A 17986-nucleotide genomic window follows, 5' to 3' on the forward strand; every position below is an offset into this window, starting at 1 on the left:
TATCACAGAGTTCTCAGGAAGGCTACATTGGGATCTTGCAGGATGGAAAAGTTGGCCGCTCCAGCCAGGATTGAGATTTGCGAGAAACAAACAACGTGTTGATGGCTTTCTGCATGCTGTATGGTCTTGCGGCTGGTGTCTGCGTCATCTCGCTCGCCTCTGTGTCGTTGTAGGGCGAGACCCGTTCAGCGGGTTCGCGGGGTACTTTTGTCTGCTGATCCCTGTTCACCCCATCGACTCCATTGGCACTGGGCATTTGGAGCTATAGCAGCTAGGGTGGATGTAGTATGGTCGACATACTCCTAGCATTGAAGTTGACCAACTGTTCAGGCGCCCGCTGGACCTAGTGAGCCTTCAGTCAACCTCACACCGAGCTCAACACGAGGCTGGCTCTGAGAGAAGACTGAATGAAACCTGACTTGGGCCTCAATACTCGTCTCTCTACCTTCACACCTTGTGATATGGCGGCCTTGGCCGGTGACAAGTGACAGGCGTCGCGGCATGTGATTGAGCCTCATCGACAGGCCATTGCTACAAATATCTTCCTCCTCGTCGCCGTCTGCCACTTTGCTTCTCTGTCTCTCTATCCTCCCCGCCTTGGTTCATTCTCTTCTTCCTTTTCTTCCTTCTCCTCGCTCATCATCATTGTCCGTCATCGATTCCATCGTCATTGCCTTGACCGCGTCGGGCAAACACCAACTTCTCCAGGGTTGTTTCTCACGAGGCAGCCTCACTGTATCTCACCAAACCATTAACAACATCTTCCACTCAGTTGAGTTCAACCAACTTGTCGGTAATCCAGGGTGAGTGATTGCTGACGATGCTTGCGTCGCTCGCACTTCCCTGCAACAATCTGGCCTCATTCTCAATCCACCATGCTCTTTCAGACATGAGTTGCGCCTCCCTCACTTCTCCCTTCTCTCTTCTCTGCCTCACCTACCAAACAAACCAACAAACCAACAAACAACACAATCCAAACTCTTTCTGCACGCCATCACAAACCTCTGTCCCATATATTGCTGGCTCATCTCGTCTCATCATCTTGTCTGCAGACCCCCCAACACTTAGCTCATCATCCTCACTTTGCCACATCTCTCGTTGTCGTCAGCCACACCTATTTTTCGGTCACATTCGAGACTTGTTCCCCCCTCTGCGAGCTCTCACACTGACTCCTTGACCAACAGTCTCCAGTTCCTCGAGACAACATGTCTGGAGCAGCGCGTAAGCGAGGCGCCGGCCGTGCGACTAGGGGTCAACAGCCGGCCGAAACGTCGTCTCGTCGTGGCGACCGACTCCAAGTCCCAGGCGGTGGCTTTGATGGGCCTGCGTCTCGAGGGAGCGCCTCCCAGTCTGGTCCTGCTTCTGCAGGTCGTGGTGCGGCTTCCACTGCTCCATCCGCTGCGTCTGGTGCTGGTAGTCCTAGTGTCCCGCAAGGAGGCTTTGAGCCTCAAACCCAACCTCCCAGCAGTCGCCGCAGTAGCCAGTCTGGTGGTCCACCACCCTCATCGCAAACTCAGGCGAACGCACCTCGAGGTGATCCAGCACGGGAGAGACCTGCGAGATATACGGACCAGATGCGTAATATCGATCTTCCACCGTCCTTCTACAACATCGATCAGTTGGTGAGCCATTTTCCTTGGTTTGTGCATTGCATCATCGTCGTCCTTGTTTCTTACACTGCACTGTCTCTGCTCCTTCAATTTGAGACATGTGTTCCCTTTCCCCTTGACTTCCAAAGACTCCCTCGTCTAGGTCTGCTGGGACATCTCGCTTCTTCCCTCTAGCGCTTCTTGTCCGTCACTCGCGCACACCGCCTGTCGACATCCATGCTCAATCTTCAACGCGGATACCTTCAGTGCCCCTTCAAAGCCTGCCCTGCTATTCTCCAGAATCACATCCCCATTGGTTCGGATAGTCACACCCCTCGTTATGCCAGCAGTTCCTGCACACGACATGGACCGCGCAGTTCTCATGTCCCAGACTATTTATACCCCTTCCTCCCTCGCTCTGCGTCTTTCACTTCCCACAGACCTATTCCCCAATTCCTTGCAAAATGCCAGCTTCCAGAGGGCCCGGATCTGGGTCCGGTTACAACTTGCCCCCCTGCTTCCCCATCTCGCCAACAAGGCGCATTTCCTGTCCATCCAGAATCTTTTCCGCCACCCGACTCCAGGGATCGTCCAGAAACCATCCTGCGTTATTATACTCGCAATGTCACTAATCCTGAGCAGTACAATCTTCCGACCCAGTACACCCAGCGTCCCGGATACAATCAGACTGGCAGACCGGTCAACGTCAACGTCAACGCGTTTCGAGTCATACAATATCCTTCTGTCAAGGTCTTCCAGTATGATGTTGTCATCGGCAGTGGAGTAGAGAAGCGAGGTCTCAACCGCAAGGTCTGGAACTCTCAAGTTCGCAAGACCGCCACAGGTCCACCCATCATCTACGATGGCGTTCGTCTTGCATGGTCCTTGATGGACTACAACGAGCTTCGCCTCATGGTCGACCTTGATCAGGAAGAAGGTCGTCCTCCTTCTCAAGATGGCAAGAATACTTTCCGTCTTCACATCAAGAGAACCCGAATGCTTGACATCAGCCTCATTCAGCAGTTCTTGGAAGGTCGTGTGCAGCTCGACGAGAAAGTCGCAGAAGCCATTACATTCATGGACCATCTTCTCCGGGAAACGCCGTCGTCCTCCCCGCAGTTTGTCTCCGTGAAGCGAAGCCTCTTTAGACGTCAAGGTCAGCGTGCTGATCTGGGCGGTGGCATCGAGGTTTGGCGTGGCGTCTATCAATCCATACGTCTTGCGGAAGGCAAGAAGTTGGTCGTCAACTTGGACGTCGCAAACACCTGTTTCTGGAGACCAACCTCTTTGACTTCAACCATCGTCACCAAATATCCAGAAGTCAGGGACATCAATGATGTTATCGAGAAAATGGAACCAGAGCAAACCAACGGTCATCGAACCAGCAGCTTCTTTCACAGAAATGTAGAGGCTGCCTTCAAGGGCGTTACGGTCAAGGCTGTGTACAAGGGCAACCCGTTCCCCAATAAAGAGTGGAAAATCCTTCGATTTGATGAAAACAATGCCAACGAAGAGATGATCGAATGGAAGGATCCAACCACTAAGAAACCTACCGGTGAGAGAGTCTCTGTATACCAGTACTTCAGACGCAAATACAATATCACCCTGCAATATCCTAGACTACGATTGGTTCAGATGACGAAGAAGGGTGTCAAGTATCCTCTGGAATTCCTCAACATTGTCGAAGGCCAGCGATACGGCGCAAAGCTGAGCGAGATCCAGACCGCCAACATGATCAGGTTCGCTGTCTCTCCTCCAAACGTCCGACTCCAAGCCATCAATGAGGGCAAAGGCTGGCTGAACTGGGACGGTGACCCATTTTTGGCAAACTACGGACTTCGCATCAGCCAGACGCCGATCAAGAGCACTGCGCGCATTCTCCCAGCGCCTGGGATCCAATTCGGCAACAAGCTTGACCAACCTGGTACGCGAGGCCGTTGGGACCTCAAGGGAAAGACTTTCTTCACCCGTAACCCTCAGGTACTTGAGTCTTGGGGAGTCGGCGTCTTCACCGGTCGTCTCAAGCCTGATCGAGCTGTGATTGACCAGTTTGTCCTTGATTTTGCCCGCGCTTATCGTGGCCATGGCGGCCAGGTCTCAAGCAAACCGCCTTTTGTCACCGTGCTGAATCAGGATGTCGGCGCTGCCGTTGCCGCATTACACCAATCAACAGGCAACCATCACCAACGTCGACCACAGCTCCTGATCTTCTTGGTCCAAGACCGAAATGCCTTCCACTACCTTCGAATTAAGAAGTCTTGCGACTGTCGCTTCGGTGTCGTCTCGCAAGTCATGCAGATTCAACAAGTCCTGAAGGGAAACCCTCAGTACTACTCCAATGTCTTGATGAAGGTCAACGCCAAACTAGGCGGTACAACATCTCAAGCGGTGCCCCACAAAGACAGCGGTTTCAAACGATTCTCTGTCCCGACGATGATCATCGGTGCTGACGTCTCGCATGCCTCACCGGGCAGTCAGCAGGCCTCGATGGCGGCAATAACCGTTTCATTCGATCGATTTGGTGGACGTTACGTGGCTGCTTGCCAAACCAACGGCCGTAAAACGGAAGTCATTTCAGAGGCCAACTGGCGTGATATCTTGAGACCCCTTGTGACCGAGTGGATGTCGCAGGTTGGCGGCGGCCGACCTCCTCAGCAGGTCTACTACATACGCGACGGAGTCTCTCAGGATCAGTTCGCCCATGTGCTCAACCGGGAAGTGCCCCATATCAGACAGGTGCTCGAGGCCTGCATCGATGGCAAGAAGTTCGAAGGCAAGCTTACGACCATCATCGCAAGCAAGCGCCACCACGTCCGTTGCTTCCCCGACAGAGAAGGTGCGGACAACAAAGGCAACCCTCTTCCGGGCACGCTGGTCGAGAGAGACGTTACTACACCCACTGAATTTGATTTCTATCTCTACTCACACATCGCATTGCAAGGAACTTCTCGTCCCGTGCACTACAGCGTCATCCTTGACGAGGCCAAACACCGCCCGGAGCAGATCCAAAACATGATTTACGAGCATTGCTACCAATACATGCGCTCGACGACTTCTGTGTCGCTTCATCCGGCGGTCTACTATGCTCATTTGGCCTCCAATCGTGCAAAGGCTCACGAGGATGTCCCTGCCACTGCCGGTCCCCAAGGCGGTGCTGGCTTCAAGCAGAAGGATCCAGACAAAAGCAAAAGCTCTGAGCCTTCCGAGTCCGAGATCAAACCGCTCATGCCTCTTTTCAACATCCAAGGCATCGTCTTCTCCATGTGGTACATCTAAGATCCTTCTCATGGCTACCATGGCAAGCATCCGCTGACCCCGACCGTGACCGACTTCAACGCCACTGTTGGGACGAGCAGGCCGGATCTACATGATGCAGCCACATGCCATTCTCTTGTCCGAGTACAATCCACCTGCCTATGCAGTCAAAGTCAAATCTTGCAAGTCGTGCTTGGGCGCTTTCAAAGCAGTTGAAGCCTCTGCTTCGGAACAAAAGGCGAAGCCCTAGTCTCAACGGGCCTTTTTCTGACTCAGCATTGGTTTTTTGGAGGAAAAAAATGGAAATTTACCAAAAAAAAAGTACAGTCGAACAGGCATTCTCGTCCATGCCTCATATGAGGGTGCGCTTGGGTCTGCCGGCGATTGTCAACCATTCTACAGCTTTGGACCTTGTCCATCAGCTGGCTGCGTGGTATCTCCTAGTCTAGCTTGCACAATCCAAATTCATTCAATGAACCTTTCTGTTCCATGCGCCCCAATGCCACTTGGACCGAGTTTTCCTTTCTGCTCTCCGTACTTCGAAAACCTAGAGGCACTCCGTCTCCTTGATTGTCTTGATTAACAATCCTTCCTGTTTGACTTCTCGCAGGCGCCAGGCAGGATGGCACTACTGCAGATCCTGCTATGGACATAATCATTGCGCCGACCTTGGACGGGCCATTGCCTCCCATCTTCCATCTCAGGGCGGCGAAAGGCCCTGGGCGCGCTGCCCTTCTACAACAGCGTGAGTTCAAACAATTCCAGAGTCGCTGATCTTGCGGGTAGGCTTCCCTTCCCTGTATTCTCTTCCAAGACTTAGCTGTGCGATGACCAACTCCAAGAGGAACACCTATATGCGGCCATCGAGTTTTTGAAGAAGGGGATAGAGCGTGGCAAATACATAGTGATACTTCAGTCTCTGGTTTAGGTCGACGCCAGGAGGTTTGCAGACATCACATACCACAGAGGACGAGGAAGGGGAAAGGAAAAGCAAATCATCATCTACCCATGGCAGTTTCTCATTCCCGGACTGAGCCAGCGAACGGAACATTTAGGAGCACCAGTGTGACGTGATGCTGACTGAGGCCTTGGACAGACGGACATGAAGGCTATAGAATTCTCTCGCAGTGCTCGGCAGAGCCTCAGATCTCCCGCTGCTCCATGTCCTCCTGCCTGACAACGACGCCTCAGCTGGTGTCTCGCGAGTGTCTGTGAAACAGTGAACAAGCAGAGGTGGGTTTTGGACGTGGTGAGTCGCTCTCGACACCAAATGAGTTGAACTTTATCACCCAGAGGGAGCAAGAGAAGGGAATGGGAGAAGGTAGCAAGCTTGCGGGAGCGCTCTGGATGGCAGACACAGAGATTTGAGGCTGACCGGGGGGTGAGGGGCGATACAAGATCCCTCCACGATCCGCGTGGATGGGATGGGATGGCTGCACGGCTTGTGGGCTTGCTGCCGGGCATGCTCCCTCATTCTGACGGTCTAGGACGAGTCGGTCCAGAAGCGCGAGGTCAGTGACCATTGTATACAAGTACACGCTTGTCGGCCAGGGAGATTCCATGATGGATCATCATGTCAGACATTCTCCGGTTGCCCTACATTCTTCTCCTCCCTGTCAAACGGCTGCCTCTTCTCCAGAAGCCGCTAGCCCCTGAATACTTCGTTGATGGGTCAAGGATTCTATTCCGGCACAATAACGAGGTCAAGTGACAAGAGCGGAGTATATAATTGTTCATGACAAAAAGAGCAGGCACTAGGTCTAGACCCACTTGGAGGTCGAGATGGAAAGGAGAGAAAGAATTCCTAAGAATCTATGGAAAAGGCCGCATGCATGGACAGCACGCAATTCCTTACCTGCGAGCTCGGAGATCTGTGTCTGTGTGTCGAAATCCGTGTCTCCTCTTTTTCCTCCTGGGCAAAGAACAGCTAATATCTTGATATGTTCGGAGTAGCAGCCTGGATGACATACAGAGATACATTCAAGTGCAAGGTACACACAAAGGTTTTGGCGGGAATGTACCGGAATATGTAAAGTGTCTAGCGACGATGCTTCTTGGTTCAAATTCGCACAGTTTCAGACACTTAGGGGGATAGTCCCCGTGTATCCTCATCGGCCCTTTGGCGCGGTACACAGTCTAAATCCAATGACCTCTTTCCCCCGCGCCGGAAGAATCGCAGCATTACCTTCCAAGCGAATAGTCCTCATTCAGAAGGTCGAGACACTACGGCCGGCCTCTCCAGCGACTATCCTCGTTCCCTGCTGCGATGTTATTCATGGATACTGTCGCCGGACCGCTAACGGTACATGGAGAAGTAGGTGCGAAAGAGACGGGTCGTGAGACCGAAGAGTACCCTTCTGAAGAAGCTGTGGTGGTTCTAGATGTTCTGCGACCAGAGACACCTCGAGCGAGGGGCCGCCTCGCCTGCGATTGAGCCGGCCGCACACTGCCTAGTCCAGCCGTCTGTCGGGAATAGCGATCTTGCAGGTCCCAACCGTGCGAGGCTTGCTAAGGTCGCAAGACGCGTCCGGGTGGGTTGGAGGATTCCTGAGAATAGCCATCGCCTGTGTTGGCAAGTTGCGTGATTGTCGACCTGCACCATGAACTGTTTAGCGGAGACTTTCAATCATTGAACTCGGGGGAAGTGGGCGCGGGTTGAGCGTCTTGAGGGAGCCATTGTCCTTGGATACCATCTGTTGGCTCGACTGCTCCATAAGAGCCTAGTTGTCGAGCATTTGTACCCCGGTCTTGCGAAAGTAGGGATGGTTGAGATGCCCAAGCCCTTGATTGGCCGCCATGATTCCTTCTTTGGCGGTGACGTCTTCTCTTCGACTGTGATCCTCGCTCAGAGCTGGCTGGCTTCTGAAGTGTGGGTATTCTCGCTTCAATTTCTTCTCTGGCCTGATGCACGGCTTCTCGCCGCTGCTCTTCCATATGTAACCTATTACACCGAGCTTCCTCGATAAGACGCAATCGGCCGGCTTCATTGAAATTTGGATCAACCAGGAAATCTTTGGGTGGTCTGTCAAGGTCGTCCGACTTGAGGCCTGATCTGGTGTCCTGTGTTGTTTTTCCGTCGATGAATTCCTCGGCGAATTTTTCCATTGTAGACCTTGTGTTGGAAGAATCGCAAGAATATGTCGAAGGGGTTTTGCTCTGACCACCTGGTTTTGGAACGCGGGATCGCCGACATGGCGCCATATCCCAACCAATATGGAAGCATTGACATGTCCGAAACTAACTGGGTAATTACGATGCTAATCCAGTAATCAAAGGTTCCCGGTGCCGACGTCCATTATTTCAACGATTTAGTTCTGTTTGTTGTAATCAAGAACCTGGACCTATTCTGATCCCATCCGGTCGTGTAAACAATCTTTGCTCGAGTGACAAATCTCATCAATGAGCCACCAAGGTCGTAGATAGTGTACCAAAAATCTTCTGAATGAGCAAAACTTGGAGAAAACTGGCGGTACTGGATAATCATGACAATTGTTTGTTGCCCTGCCGGAGGGCTGAAACATCCCCCCAAATTGTCCAGGCGGCAGATCGACAGCAGAGAGAGGTTTTGGTCTGACAATATCGGTGCACAGCTTCTTGCCTCAGTCCCAGGCCTCACCCCAGTCCTCATCATTGATGTCGGGTGCTTTAGGCTTTGGCGTGTCTTTCTGGATTTCTTTCTTGGCTGCTATGGGTACTGTAGTCCTCGTGCTTGTAATGACAGGTCTCTTCCCACTAACCCCAGCCGTTCCAACACCCGCCGACACACTTCTCCCTGGGCCGGCAGGACGGATGTTCAAAGCTGACGCTGTGGTGGTCGTCTTACTCAAGCCCTTTGGTAGTGGTTTCTGCGATTTTGATTTTGACTGCGCAGCTAGCCACCCAGCAAAGTCTGGCTCGCCGCCGTCATCGAAGGAGGCAGCAGCAGCAGGTTCAGGTGTGGTTGTGTTTGTGCGTTGCGTGGAAGATGCGTCAAAGAAGTTGTCTCCATCATCATCCATTGTACCCCAAGCATCCATCGTATCCTCTTCCTCCCAAGCCTCCTCAGGTTCAATAGCTTGTGTGGAGGGTTTCGCTGGTTGTGAGGCATGCGGTCTTAATGAGGCAGTTGTCGATTTTTCAGGCGAAACATTGATGAGCGGTATAGTATGTCCGGAGGCAGGCATTGACTGTGTTTGTGCCAGTGGTGCCCCGTTTGCGGTCGCTGTCGGAGCCATCTCGCCTCGGGCTCCGGCCATTTTGTTTGTGAACGAGGAAATTGCCCAGCCAGCCCAACTAGTATCGCTTTGATTTCCCATCCTCGCGGGGGTGGTGGAATTAGCTGCTCCTGGGCCGGGCTCTGGTGGAAGGGCTGTTTCAGGTAGTGTTGATGCATATTTGCGGACTCTAACCAAGTAAGATTCGACTGCTTTGGTGGCTTGATCACGGACTATCTTTTCTTTGTCGACCAAGCTGACACAAATGACAGGCAAGATTTTTGTCGCACAATCATCATCGCTAAAAACATCAATGGTTGCGTTGAGCGCCATCAACGCTGCACTTCGGGCATGTACAAAAGGATCTCTCAGAGAACGGCCGAATGCTGCAATCAGCACTTTTGACCGCGAACCGACGCCTAGGTTTCTTGCAATTTTCCCAAGGCATATCGTAGTATTGGTACGAATTCCAGGCTGCTCGTCATTTGCCGTTTTGGCAAGGAATCGAAGAAGCTCCCCGTTGATGACTCTGTCCGACAACTTGGGGATCACGGAGAGGACGGCCTTTACCGTTTGTTCCCTGACGACCGGGGCTGTGTCTGTGAAGCCAGTTGTCATGGCAGGCCAAATTTTGCCGTTCACATCCTTTTGTGGTATTCGATCGATCATTAGTGGTAGATTATCCAATAGGCAAACTCTCATAGCCCGGTCGGGACTATTGAAGAGACGGATAATGAGTGGTCCAAGGCGTGACTCGAATTCATCGTCAGACATTTTCAACCCGATTTTCATGATGGCCCCAAAGACACTGGGTCCTCCACCACCAAATTCAACGGATTTCAGCAGCTCGGGCAAGATTTTCATCTTGAAGAAATCTTCGGGGAAGTCGTCTGTGAGGCTGTCGAGTTCTCTGAAGTTGAGTGAGCAATATGTCTTTTCGGGACCAGAGAAAGCCCTTACTTCAGAAACTCATTTCGTTCCTCCTCGTTCTTCAGCCCTAGACTTTCCGCTCCTTCGGTGATATGGATAAGGGGGGTCTCAAAAAATCCTCCAACTTTCTTTCCCTGCTCGACGAATTGACCAGCATTCAACCTCAGTTTTGGGTTTGCGTTGACTAGACGCCGATAGCTCTGGACCATGTTGGCCGGTATGCTCTTTGTCTGTCCCAGGCTGTCGGTGCTCATGAGGACCCCATTGAATGCTTCATGCACGAGAGTGCCGAGTCCGTAGGCGTCTGGCGCTCCCAACGGATTCTTTTTGATGGCGGACCAGCCGCCGTTGGCCACTTCGGGCGGAGAATAGCGGTTCGACTCTGGCAACAAACTCCCATACCTATATATAATCGCGTCGTCGTCGTTCATAGAACTCAGCGCTTCAAACCCTCCCAACTTCCATTCCCCACTCTCGCTTATGAAGATCGAGGATACGCGCACTGCGCCATGCACCGAAGAGGCGTCGTTGTTGATAAACTTGAGGGTGGAAGAAACGCTGTATAGTCCCCATTTTATGGTCTCCTCGCTCAAGCTCTTGCGTTTGATATGCCAACTCAAAGGGGTAATCTTCTCCGTGATCATGTAGATGTTCGTCTCATTTTCGATCACATCGATCACTCGTATCACGCCGGGGTGCCGTATTGTTCGCAGTTTCCGGGCGGCGTTTTTGGCTAAGGGCAAGAGTGCTTTGTTGGCGTTGATGTCGAAGTTGAAGAGACAGCACGGCGAGTTGTCGTCCTGGTCCAAGATGAATCAGCATAGTACCACCGACACTCACTGAACCTCCAGCTTACCTTCTTGGTCGCATTGTGCAGGATCCAAATGGAGTCTCCGGAGTCAATACGATCTCCGATGGTGACTGGGAAAGAGCTGGATTTGGCGATTGCAGAAGCAACTGCGGATTTGAGAAAGTCCATCGACTTTCGCGTGGCCGGAGCGAGGAGCGAGGAGCGGGGAGCCGTCAAGATCAACACTCAAAGCTCTTTGCAGGAATGTGGGTTTGGTGAGAGCGCCGTGCAAGGATGAGGCGACAGTGGCATTCACCTCTGGAAACTTGTCCCCAGCAGCAGAAGCAGCGGGCCATTTCACGCCGCAAAGCGACGGAGACGAAACACGCCGCAGGAGAAATTTCCCCGCGCTCGCTCCATCATCCCACTTAATATTGGAGGACAGCAAGACCGTCTTGAGGTCAACCAGTTCACATCTATACGATCTCGTCCTGTTGTCCGTCTCAGATTGTGTTCTAATGGCGGACCACCCGTCTACGCGCAGGACTTTCTCTTCTACCAACATGCCAAAGGGAATGGAATACCGCCCGCACGAGGGCAAGTTTGGTATCGTGACTGGCGGCTCAAGAGGTCCGAGACACGCTTCGCAAGCTAGATGTCGACCTAGCAGCTCTTCTGACTGATGACAGGAATCGGAGCAGCCATAGCTCGAAACCTGGCAGCCAAAGGATGCTCCCTCCTACTCGTCTACACCTCCGACTCCTCCACCGAGCCCACGCAGGCCCTCTGCAAAGAACTCTCTGAAGCCCATGATATCCTCTGCTTCCTCGTGCAAGCCGACCTTTCAGAACCAACCCGCAGTGTCCCCCACATCCTGGCCACTGCAAAGAATCACTTCTCGCATCCTCGGACCGGCACGTTCCAAGTCGACATCATCATAAACAACGCGGGTATTGCCGGGAACAAACTGCTGAATGACCCAGACATGGGGCCGATTGAAGAAACGCAATTTCGGAAACAATACAATGTCAACGTCCTCGCACCATTGTTGCTCGTCCAAGCATGCCAACCCTACCTCCCAAAAGATCGGTCCGGTCGCATTGTCAATTTGTCGAGCGTGTCTGCATCAATCGGTTGCGAGTCACAGTCCATATACGCTGGGACAAAGGCAGCGTTAGAAGCCATGACTCGGGTCTGGGCCAGAGAGCTGGCGGAGAATTGCACGGTCAACGCTATCAATCCGGGACCGGTGTGGGGGGACATGTACAGCCATGCAGGAGAAAAGTTCTGGAAAACAAACCAGAAATACGTGGACAGTGCACCGCTGATGGATTACAAAGGCGACGACGACGCGATCAGGGCTCGCGCGGGCGGTGATCCTGAGGAATATGATCGCATCGTGTTGAAGGGCATGGGTGGGAAGAGGCCAGCTTTCACCGACGAGATTGCGGGCGTCGTGGGTATGCTCTGCTCTGAAGAGAGTGGATGGACGACAGGGAGCGTGATATGTGCCAATGGGGGTATGAAAATGTCAATAGCATAAGACGCAACTAGGGGCTCTTGAGTTAGAATCGGTGTTTCTGCAGAGTCGAGGCTGACGGAATCTCCAAAACAGTCGGCACGAGGCTGAAAATGACACCGAAAATCGGCGTCATTTGAAACTGCCCGCAATTTCCATCACTGCTGGATTCACCATCGTTCTTCTGCCACAGACCACTCTACCACTTTATAGCATACCTCGTCTCCGATTCAAGCTTGCCGACATGGTCGACATCGTCCCCGTCTCCTCGTATCCATCTCACATCTCCCTTCTCCCGTCCATCCAACAGTGCAACCTGACCAACCTCCCGGAAAATTACTTTCTAAAATACTACCTCTACCACGCCCTGAGCTGGCCACAGCTCTCCTTTGTCGCCGTCGTCCGCGGTCCTGGCTCAAAACCGCCTCGCTACCCAAAAGTCGTGGGCTATGTGCTCGCGAAGATGGAAGAAGATCCTCCGGACGGAGTCCAGCACGGGCACATCACGAGTTTGTCCGTCATGCGGACACATCGTCGGCTGGGCATTGCCGAGAAACTGATGAGGATGAGTCAGAGGGCGATGGCAGAGGTGTTCAATGCGAACTATGTCAGCTTGCACGTGCGAATGTCGAACACCGCGGCCTTGCATTTGTACCGCGACACGCTCGGCTTCGAGGTCGAAAAGGTGGAAAGCAAGTACTACGCCGACGGAGAGGATGCCTTTGCCATGAAGATGGATCTCAAGAGCCTGCAGATCAAGAGCCTGCCGGAGGTGGATGAGGACGAGGGAGAGGGCGTGGGTTCGCTGGGCAAGAAAGGCGAAGACGGTGAGACGGTCAATGGTGAAAATGGGAAGAAGGAGAAGATGGTCAAAGTCAAGGTTGGACGCGGGCTGGGAGTGGGAGATTTGGTGGAAAGGAACGAAGGCTCGACGAACGCACAGTATTGATCGAAGCGTCAACCCGAGTCCAGGGTTCATGGTCGCACTCTATCATCTTCAGAGATCAAATTCGACGTGCAGCACCGTCTTTGGCGGGCAAAATCTCGGGCTTCATGAACAGTCCGCCTCCTGCTACGGCCGTTGAATAAGACAGCGATATATGCAAGGAACAGGCAGCTTGCGCATTGCCGAACCCAAAAGTCAGTCAAGATTCCAAGGGAAAATGTTAAACAAACCTGAAAATGGTCTCGTCAATCTTTCAAGCCAGTCAGTTGCACATGAGGATACGGATGTCCTCCAAGCTATGTACAGGACCCCCGATTGCAGGGACGCGGAAGCGATACCACCTTGACCACATCAGATCATTCGCGGTAACATACAGGCTGAACGAAATGTTGACACATCGATCTCAGTCCTTCATCGACGCCCCAGGCGGCTCGACTACCTGGGCGCCTTTTGCGGCAGCCTGATAACTAGGCAAGTTCTTTCCAGCGTTGTGGCTTCTCCGAATGCTGCTCATACTTCCTTCTTGCAAGCGTCGCAGATTCCTCACATTCGCTTCTAGTCTCACTCTCACCATCCGTATCATGGGGCGATGCAGATTCCTTCCCGTCGTCACTATTTGCGACTCTTCTGGGACCTTTCTCCATCCCCTTCTGCTCTTCAACTATCTTCTCCTGCTCGTTCATTACCTGAAGACTCCGCATTGTCTGCGTCATTCCACTGATCAACAATCCAACCGGACATATGGCGGATCGATGATGGCCCCGTCGTCCGCCGTGGCAGTCTGCGCAGCCATAGCTGCAGCTACGCCGGCGCGATACACCATTCCCATATGCACCATTGCAGTCATCGTTATTGCTTTTGCGGGGGTGGCCGTTGGCGGCAGAACCATATTCCGGCCCGGCCACCATCGGTCGAGGTAGGGTTTGCGTGGTAGTTGAGACGACAGTGGTATAGTTGTTGGAGCGCTTGGTGCGACACATACGCACACGTCTCCAAACCAAACTCTTCCTCGTGTTGCTGAAGTCAAAAAGTCTCTCTCTCTTGCTGTTTCTCCTCTCGGATGAGCTGAATTCGAGTTGCCGTTTGCTCTGTCCGAAAATGCGGATGTTAGGTTGTTCCTTTGTTTGAAGGGTGTGTTGAAAATTTTTTGCACAGTATTTGCTTTCCTAACTTGATATAGTCAGAGGGAAGACAGGGCGAGTGATTTATACTTCACCCTTGACCCCTCAGGCAGGGTCAAGTATTTCAAGCCGCGCGTAGGACTTGTGACCGAGTTAAATGAATGACATGCTGCAGGGGGGATATTTGATCCGCCCGGATGCGGTTTGAAACCAGAGCCCGCCATGATCGGTATCGTGGAGACTGCATGTCGATCCCTGCTTGAGCTGAGATCGCGGGAGGACCCGTCTGCCAGTAGCAGCCACTTTCACAAGTGGCGCTCATCCCAGAAGCGAGCGGCATTCGTCTCTCGGCCTTGAGATAATACCTACGATGCCCACCGCCAAATGTAGCAAGCGTTGTCCTCGGCAGGCAAGAATATTTTCAAATACCGGTAATTTTCCAAAAAGACAAGCTCTTCGTCGAACTTAGAAAGAGGGCGGGTGGTCAGCAGCAGTTTCGATTTTCGTAGAAGAACCACACGGCCGAAAGACTAGGTGGCTTTCTGCTGATTCGGCCGTTAGCTGTTGAGTCCGTGCACCCTGTAGGGCGGTGAGGATGGATGGCCCTACCAGCAACTTACCATGTGTTAACTTCCCCTGGCGACATTCGCTCTCGGACAGAGACATCTCCCTCCCACCTTCGCTTCGACAAGTCCACCCTCTCCCTCGTGCACCAGCATCGTCCTCTTGTCTGGGTGCTGTTGACGGTAAAACCTTCAGCGTTGGCCACCAATGGGACTCTTAGAAGGCTTATTTCGGAGCGCGCCCAGTGTGAGGAAGCAAACGAGGCGGGAAGATGACTCAGACTCTGCTGGGGGCCCCATGACGAGGTTGTTGTAGCGGTGCGAGTGCGCGGATGAATGAAAAGGCCAGAAGGCGAAGTCATGATCATGTGCAAGGAACAACGATAATCCGAACTCACCGAACAGGCCGTTGCGCGAGATGAAGCAGTCCGCAAGTGCGTCAATACTGTCACCGCCGTCTGACTAGACGCAACAGGGAGCAAATCGGATTTGCCTGTCTAGTCGATATCCTGCACTTCCCCGTGGGTGTCTATCGGAACCGGCTTGTGCATATTCTGGGGCGATGGGACCCCCAGACTGACCGCAGAAGTACGCATCCAGGAGGCAGATGTGCAGATGTCGTCCGAAGGTTCGGACAGATGAAAGCCGACGAAGCGAGCTGTGACCAAGCCCTTGTCTGCTGGGGATGTCTTGAGGCGTTCCCTCAGCTGAGCTTCACAGAGGGATAAAATGATGGTTGTGTCTCTGCAATCCACCACGCTCACAAAATCAGAACCTTGTTGACGTCGAAAGGAAAGCCAGACTCGCTATAGTTCTCGTCGTCGATATGCTGGAAATTTGCCTTGAGCATCCTCGATTAGCGGCGCTGGTCGCTCTAATCGTAGGTTTTACCATGATGGACCTCCGACGAAAAGATCTAACCTCCAAAGTAGACGGGCTACATTCTCTATTCAACCTTTTTCGACCCCCTTCGCAACATCCCCGGCCCGTTCCTCGCGCGGCATCTTCCAGGATGGCTTGCCTACCAAGCATTCACCTGCAATACTGAGACGGCCATTCTCGAAGTCCACGCAAAATATGGAGATGTCGTCCGCGTGGGACCCAATACTGTCCTTGCCGGAAGTGCTGAAGCTGTCCAAAAAGTCCTTGGATATGGTGAACACTACCTCGACAAAGGCTCAGATTACTATGCCTTGGTTTTCCATACGCCTTCGATCTTCAGCGAAGTGGACAAGTCGATTCATTCCCGAAAGCGTCGGATTGCCGCTCATGCCTACAGTATGCAGAGCTTGATGAGGATGGAAGACCTCGTCCTCGAGAATGTTGCCATATTCCTCCGCCAAATGGATCAGTTTGCCAAAAGTGGAGAGGCGATGGACGCAGCAGAGTGGTTCAAGTTTTATGCTTTCGATGTTATTGGAGACCTGGCTTTTGGAAAGAGCTTTGGCCTGCTCAACCGAGGAGTGACAGATGAATTTGTCACACATATCTCCAGTGGAGTCGAGTACACTTTCGTTGTATGGCTGACATGCCCCTCGACATCTCATCAGAGATTGCTGACTGTTTGCGCAGCTGTTTCTTTTGCCATCTCTTCTGCGGCCGCTGAGCCGATTTCTGGTCAAATGGCTTCCAATCCCCCTTTTCCGCGAGCTGAACCACGGTTTCGCCTACGTGAAAAAGGTCTGTGGCCCTGCGTGCTGATATCATGCGGCGATGGAGATTGCTAATTGGTTGATCGAAGGAAACCACGCAACTCGTACAGGACCGCTGGGAAAAGAGAGATGATGCTTCACCACAACGGGGTGACATTCTCGGTGCTCTCATTGAAGCGACCAACCCTGTCACGAAAGAGCGACTGGGATTCGGAGATCTGGCCACCAATGCATCGACCAATATGTAGGGGATGATCCGAACTGGGAAATGAACTTCTCCTGACATATTAATAGTGTTGCTGGCTCAGATACCATTACCATCTCGCTCACAGGAATCCTTTATCGCCTGCTCCGGAACCCAGATAAGGCGGCCAAATTGGTAGCGGAGGTCCGCCGACCCTCACTGGGCGATTCACCCTCGTTCAAGGATATTCAGAAATTGCCATACCTCGACGGTTGCATAAAAGAAGGTATGCGCCTCACCACACCCTTCGCTGGTCCTCTCCCACGGATCTCTCCCAGAAAGGGTTTCGAAGTCGCGAAGCATTATATTCCTCCAGGTACCGTTGTCAACGTTATGCAATGCCAAATACATATGGATGAGCGAATCTTCCCCCAACCCCAGACGTTCCGGCCTGAACGGTGGTTTGAAGACTCTGGTGGAAGGGACCTAGACAAGTATTTTCTGGGCGTGAGTAGCCACCATCAAACCGGAATTACTCTCGGAGCCGTCTTTGAATTGCTTTGTGCTGATTTTCTTTCTGGAATAGTTTAGCACGGGTCCACGATCGTGCATTGGCAAAAACATTGCAATTCTCGAAATGAAGCTGTTGTTGTATTCTCTGTTCAGACGCTACGATTTGTCCTTGTCTCCCACGACCTCGAATCTTCGATGCCTCCGTCTCCTGGTCACGAAACCATTGAGTCCCGTGTTGGTTAATATAAGGCCCGCTGCGCCTGTCGAGTGAGCAATCTCGTCCTTGAATCAGAAAGATATCGCGACACTCGCCGCTTGGTGTCTTCCATACTCACCATCACCCTGTTGTGGAGGAGGGACTTGGACCAATCTCGACTTCCAGGGGATTTATCATTCGCGATACAACGTTTTGAAACATCAATTGAAACTGCATGGAGGTGTGATTCTCGGCCAGTCAAAGAAATCGAAAGGAGCCTCCAAGCTGTTTTCGTTTGGGGGTTCGTCAAGTGCAGTCCGAGAATTACTAGCCGAGGCGCATACTAGTTTGCATGGTTGTGGGGATCCCCTTTTACTGCAGCCTCGTCGACAAGGCTCGACGAGAGGCACAGATGGGACTATGGAGGCACAAGTAGGACTGCACACCACATGCCCAAAGCTATTCTTGACACTCGCTCACCCTCCAGCATCATTTCTACCATCTACCTGTCTTGGTCTCGCCTCATCATGCTGTC

At 52.5% G+C, this 17986-nt stretch overlaps 7 protein-coding genes across 7 annotated transcripts; 4 read left to right on the top strand and 3 right to left on the bottom strand.

Moving 5' to 3' along the window:
• Positions 1-1205: 1205 nt before the first annotated feature.
• Positions 1206-4865, top strand: Z519_00171 (uncharacterized protein; the record flags this gene model as incomplete). Its single annotated transcript, XM_016757930.1, has 2 exons — positions 1206-1622; positions 2232-4865. The coding sequence occupies 2 exons, from the start codon at positions 1206-1208 to the stop codon at positions 4863-4865; spliced, it is 3051 nt and encodes a 1016-aa protein (XP_016625179.1).
• A 2601-nt stretch (positions 4866-7466) lies between these two features.
• Z519_00172 (uncharacterized protein) lies at positions 7467-7949 on the bottom strand (the record flags this gene model as incomplete). Its single annotated transcript, XM_016757931.1, has 1 exon — positions 7467-7949. One exon carries the CDS (start codon positions 7947-7949, stop codon positions 7467-7469), a length of 483 nt encoding a protein of 160 aa, XP_016625180.1.
• Positions 7950-8443: 494 nt separating this feature from the next.
• Positions 8444-10946, bottom strand: Z519_00173 (uncharacterized protein; the record flags this gene model as incomplete). Its single annotated transcript, XM_016757932.1, has 3 exons — positions 8444-9947; positions 9998-10767; positions 10824-10946. The coding sequence occupies 3 exons, from the start codon at positions 10944-10946 to the stop codon at positions 8444-8446; spliced, it is 2397 nt and encodes a 798-aa protein (XP_016625181.1).
• A 374-nt stretch (positions 10947-11320) lies between these two features.
• On the top strand, positions 11321-12300 carry Z519_00174 (uncharacterized protein; the record flags this gene model as incomplete). The annotated part of the gene is made up of 2 exons (XM_016757933.1): positions 11321-11387; positions 11447-12300. The coding sequence occupies 2 exons, from the start codon at positions 11321-11323 to the stop codon at positions 12298-12300; spliced, it is 921 nt and encodes a 306-aa protein (XP_016625182.1).
• Positions 12301-12520: 220 nt separating this feature from the next.
• Positions 12521-13225, top strand: Z519_00175 (uncharacterized protein; the record flags this gene model as incomplete). The annotated part of the gene is made up of 1 exon (XM_016757934.1): positions 12521-13225. One exon carries the CDS (start codon positions 12521-12523, stop codon positions 13223-13225), a length of 705 nt encoding a protein of 234 aa, XP_016625183.1.
• A 464-nt stretch (positions 13226-13689) lies between these two features.
• Z519_00176 (uncharacterized protein) lies at positions 13690-14567 on the bottom strand (the record flags this gene model as incomplete). Its single annotated transcript, XM_016757935.1, has 2 exons — positions 13690-14388; positions 14439-14567. The coding sequence occupies 2 exons, from the start codon at positions 14565-14567 to the stop codon at positions 13690-13692; spliced, it is 828 nt and encodes a 275-aa protein (XP_016625184.1).
• Positions 14568-15732: 1165 nt separating this feature from the next.
• Z519_00177 (uncharacterized protein) lies at positions 15733-17526 on the top strand (the record flags this gene model as incomplete). The annotated part of the gene is made up of 6 exons (XM_016757936.1): positions 15733-15786; positions 15839-16423; positions 16479-16586; positions 16648-16802; positions 16853-17249; positions 17329-17526. The coding sequence occupies 6 exons, from the start codon at positions 15733-15735 to the stop codon at positions 17524-17526; spliced, it is 1497 nt and encodes a 498-aa protein (XP_016625185.1).
• Between the last annotated feature and the right edge of the window lie 460 nt (positions 17527-17986).

The sequence above is a fragment of the Cladophialophora bantiana genome (genome assembly GCF_000835475.1).
Source record: "Cladophialophora bantiana CBS 173.52 unplaced genomic scaffold supercont1.1, whole genome shotgun sequence".
NCBI classification, from domain to species: domain Eukaryota; kingdom Fungi; phylum Ascomycota; class Eurotiomycetes; order Chaetothyriales; family Herpotrichiellaceae; genus Cladophialophora; species Cladophialophora bantiana.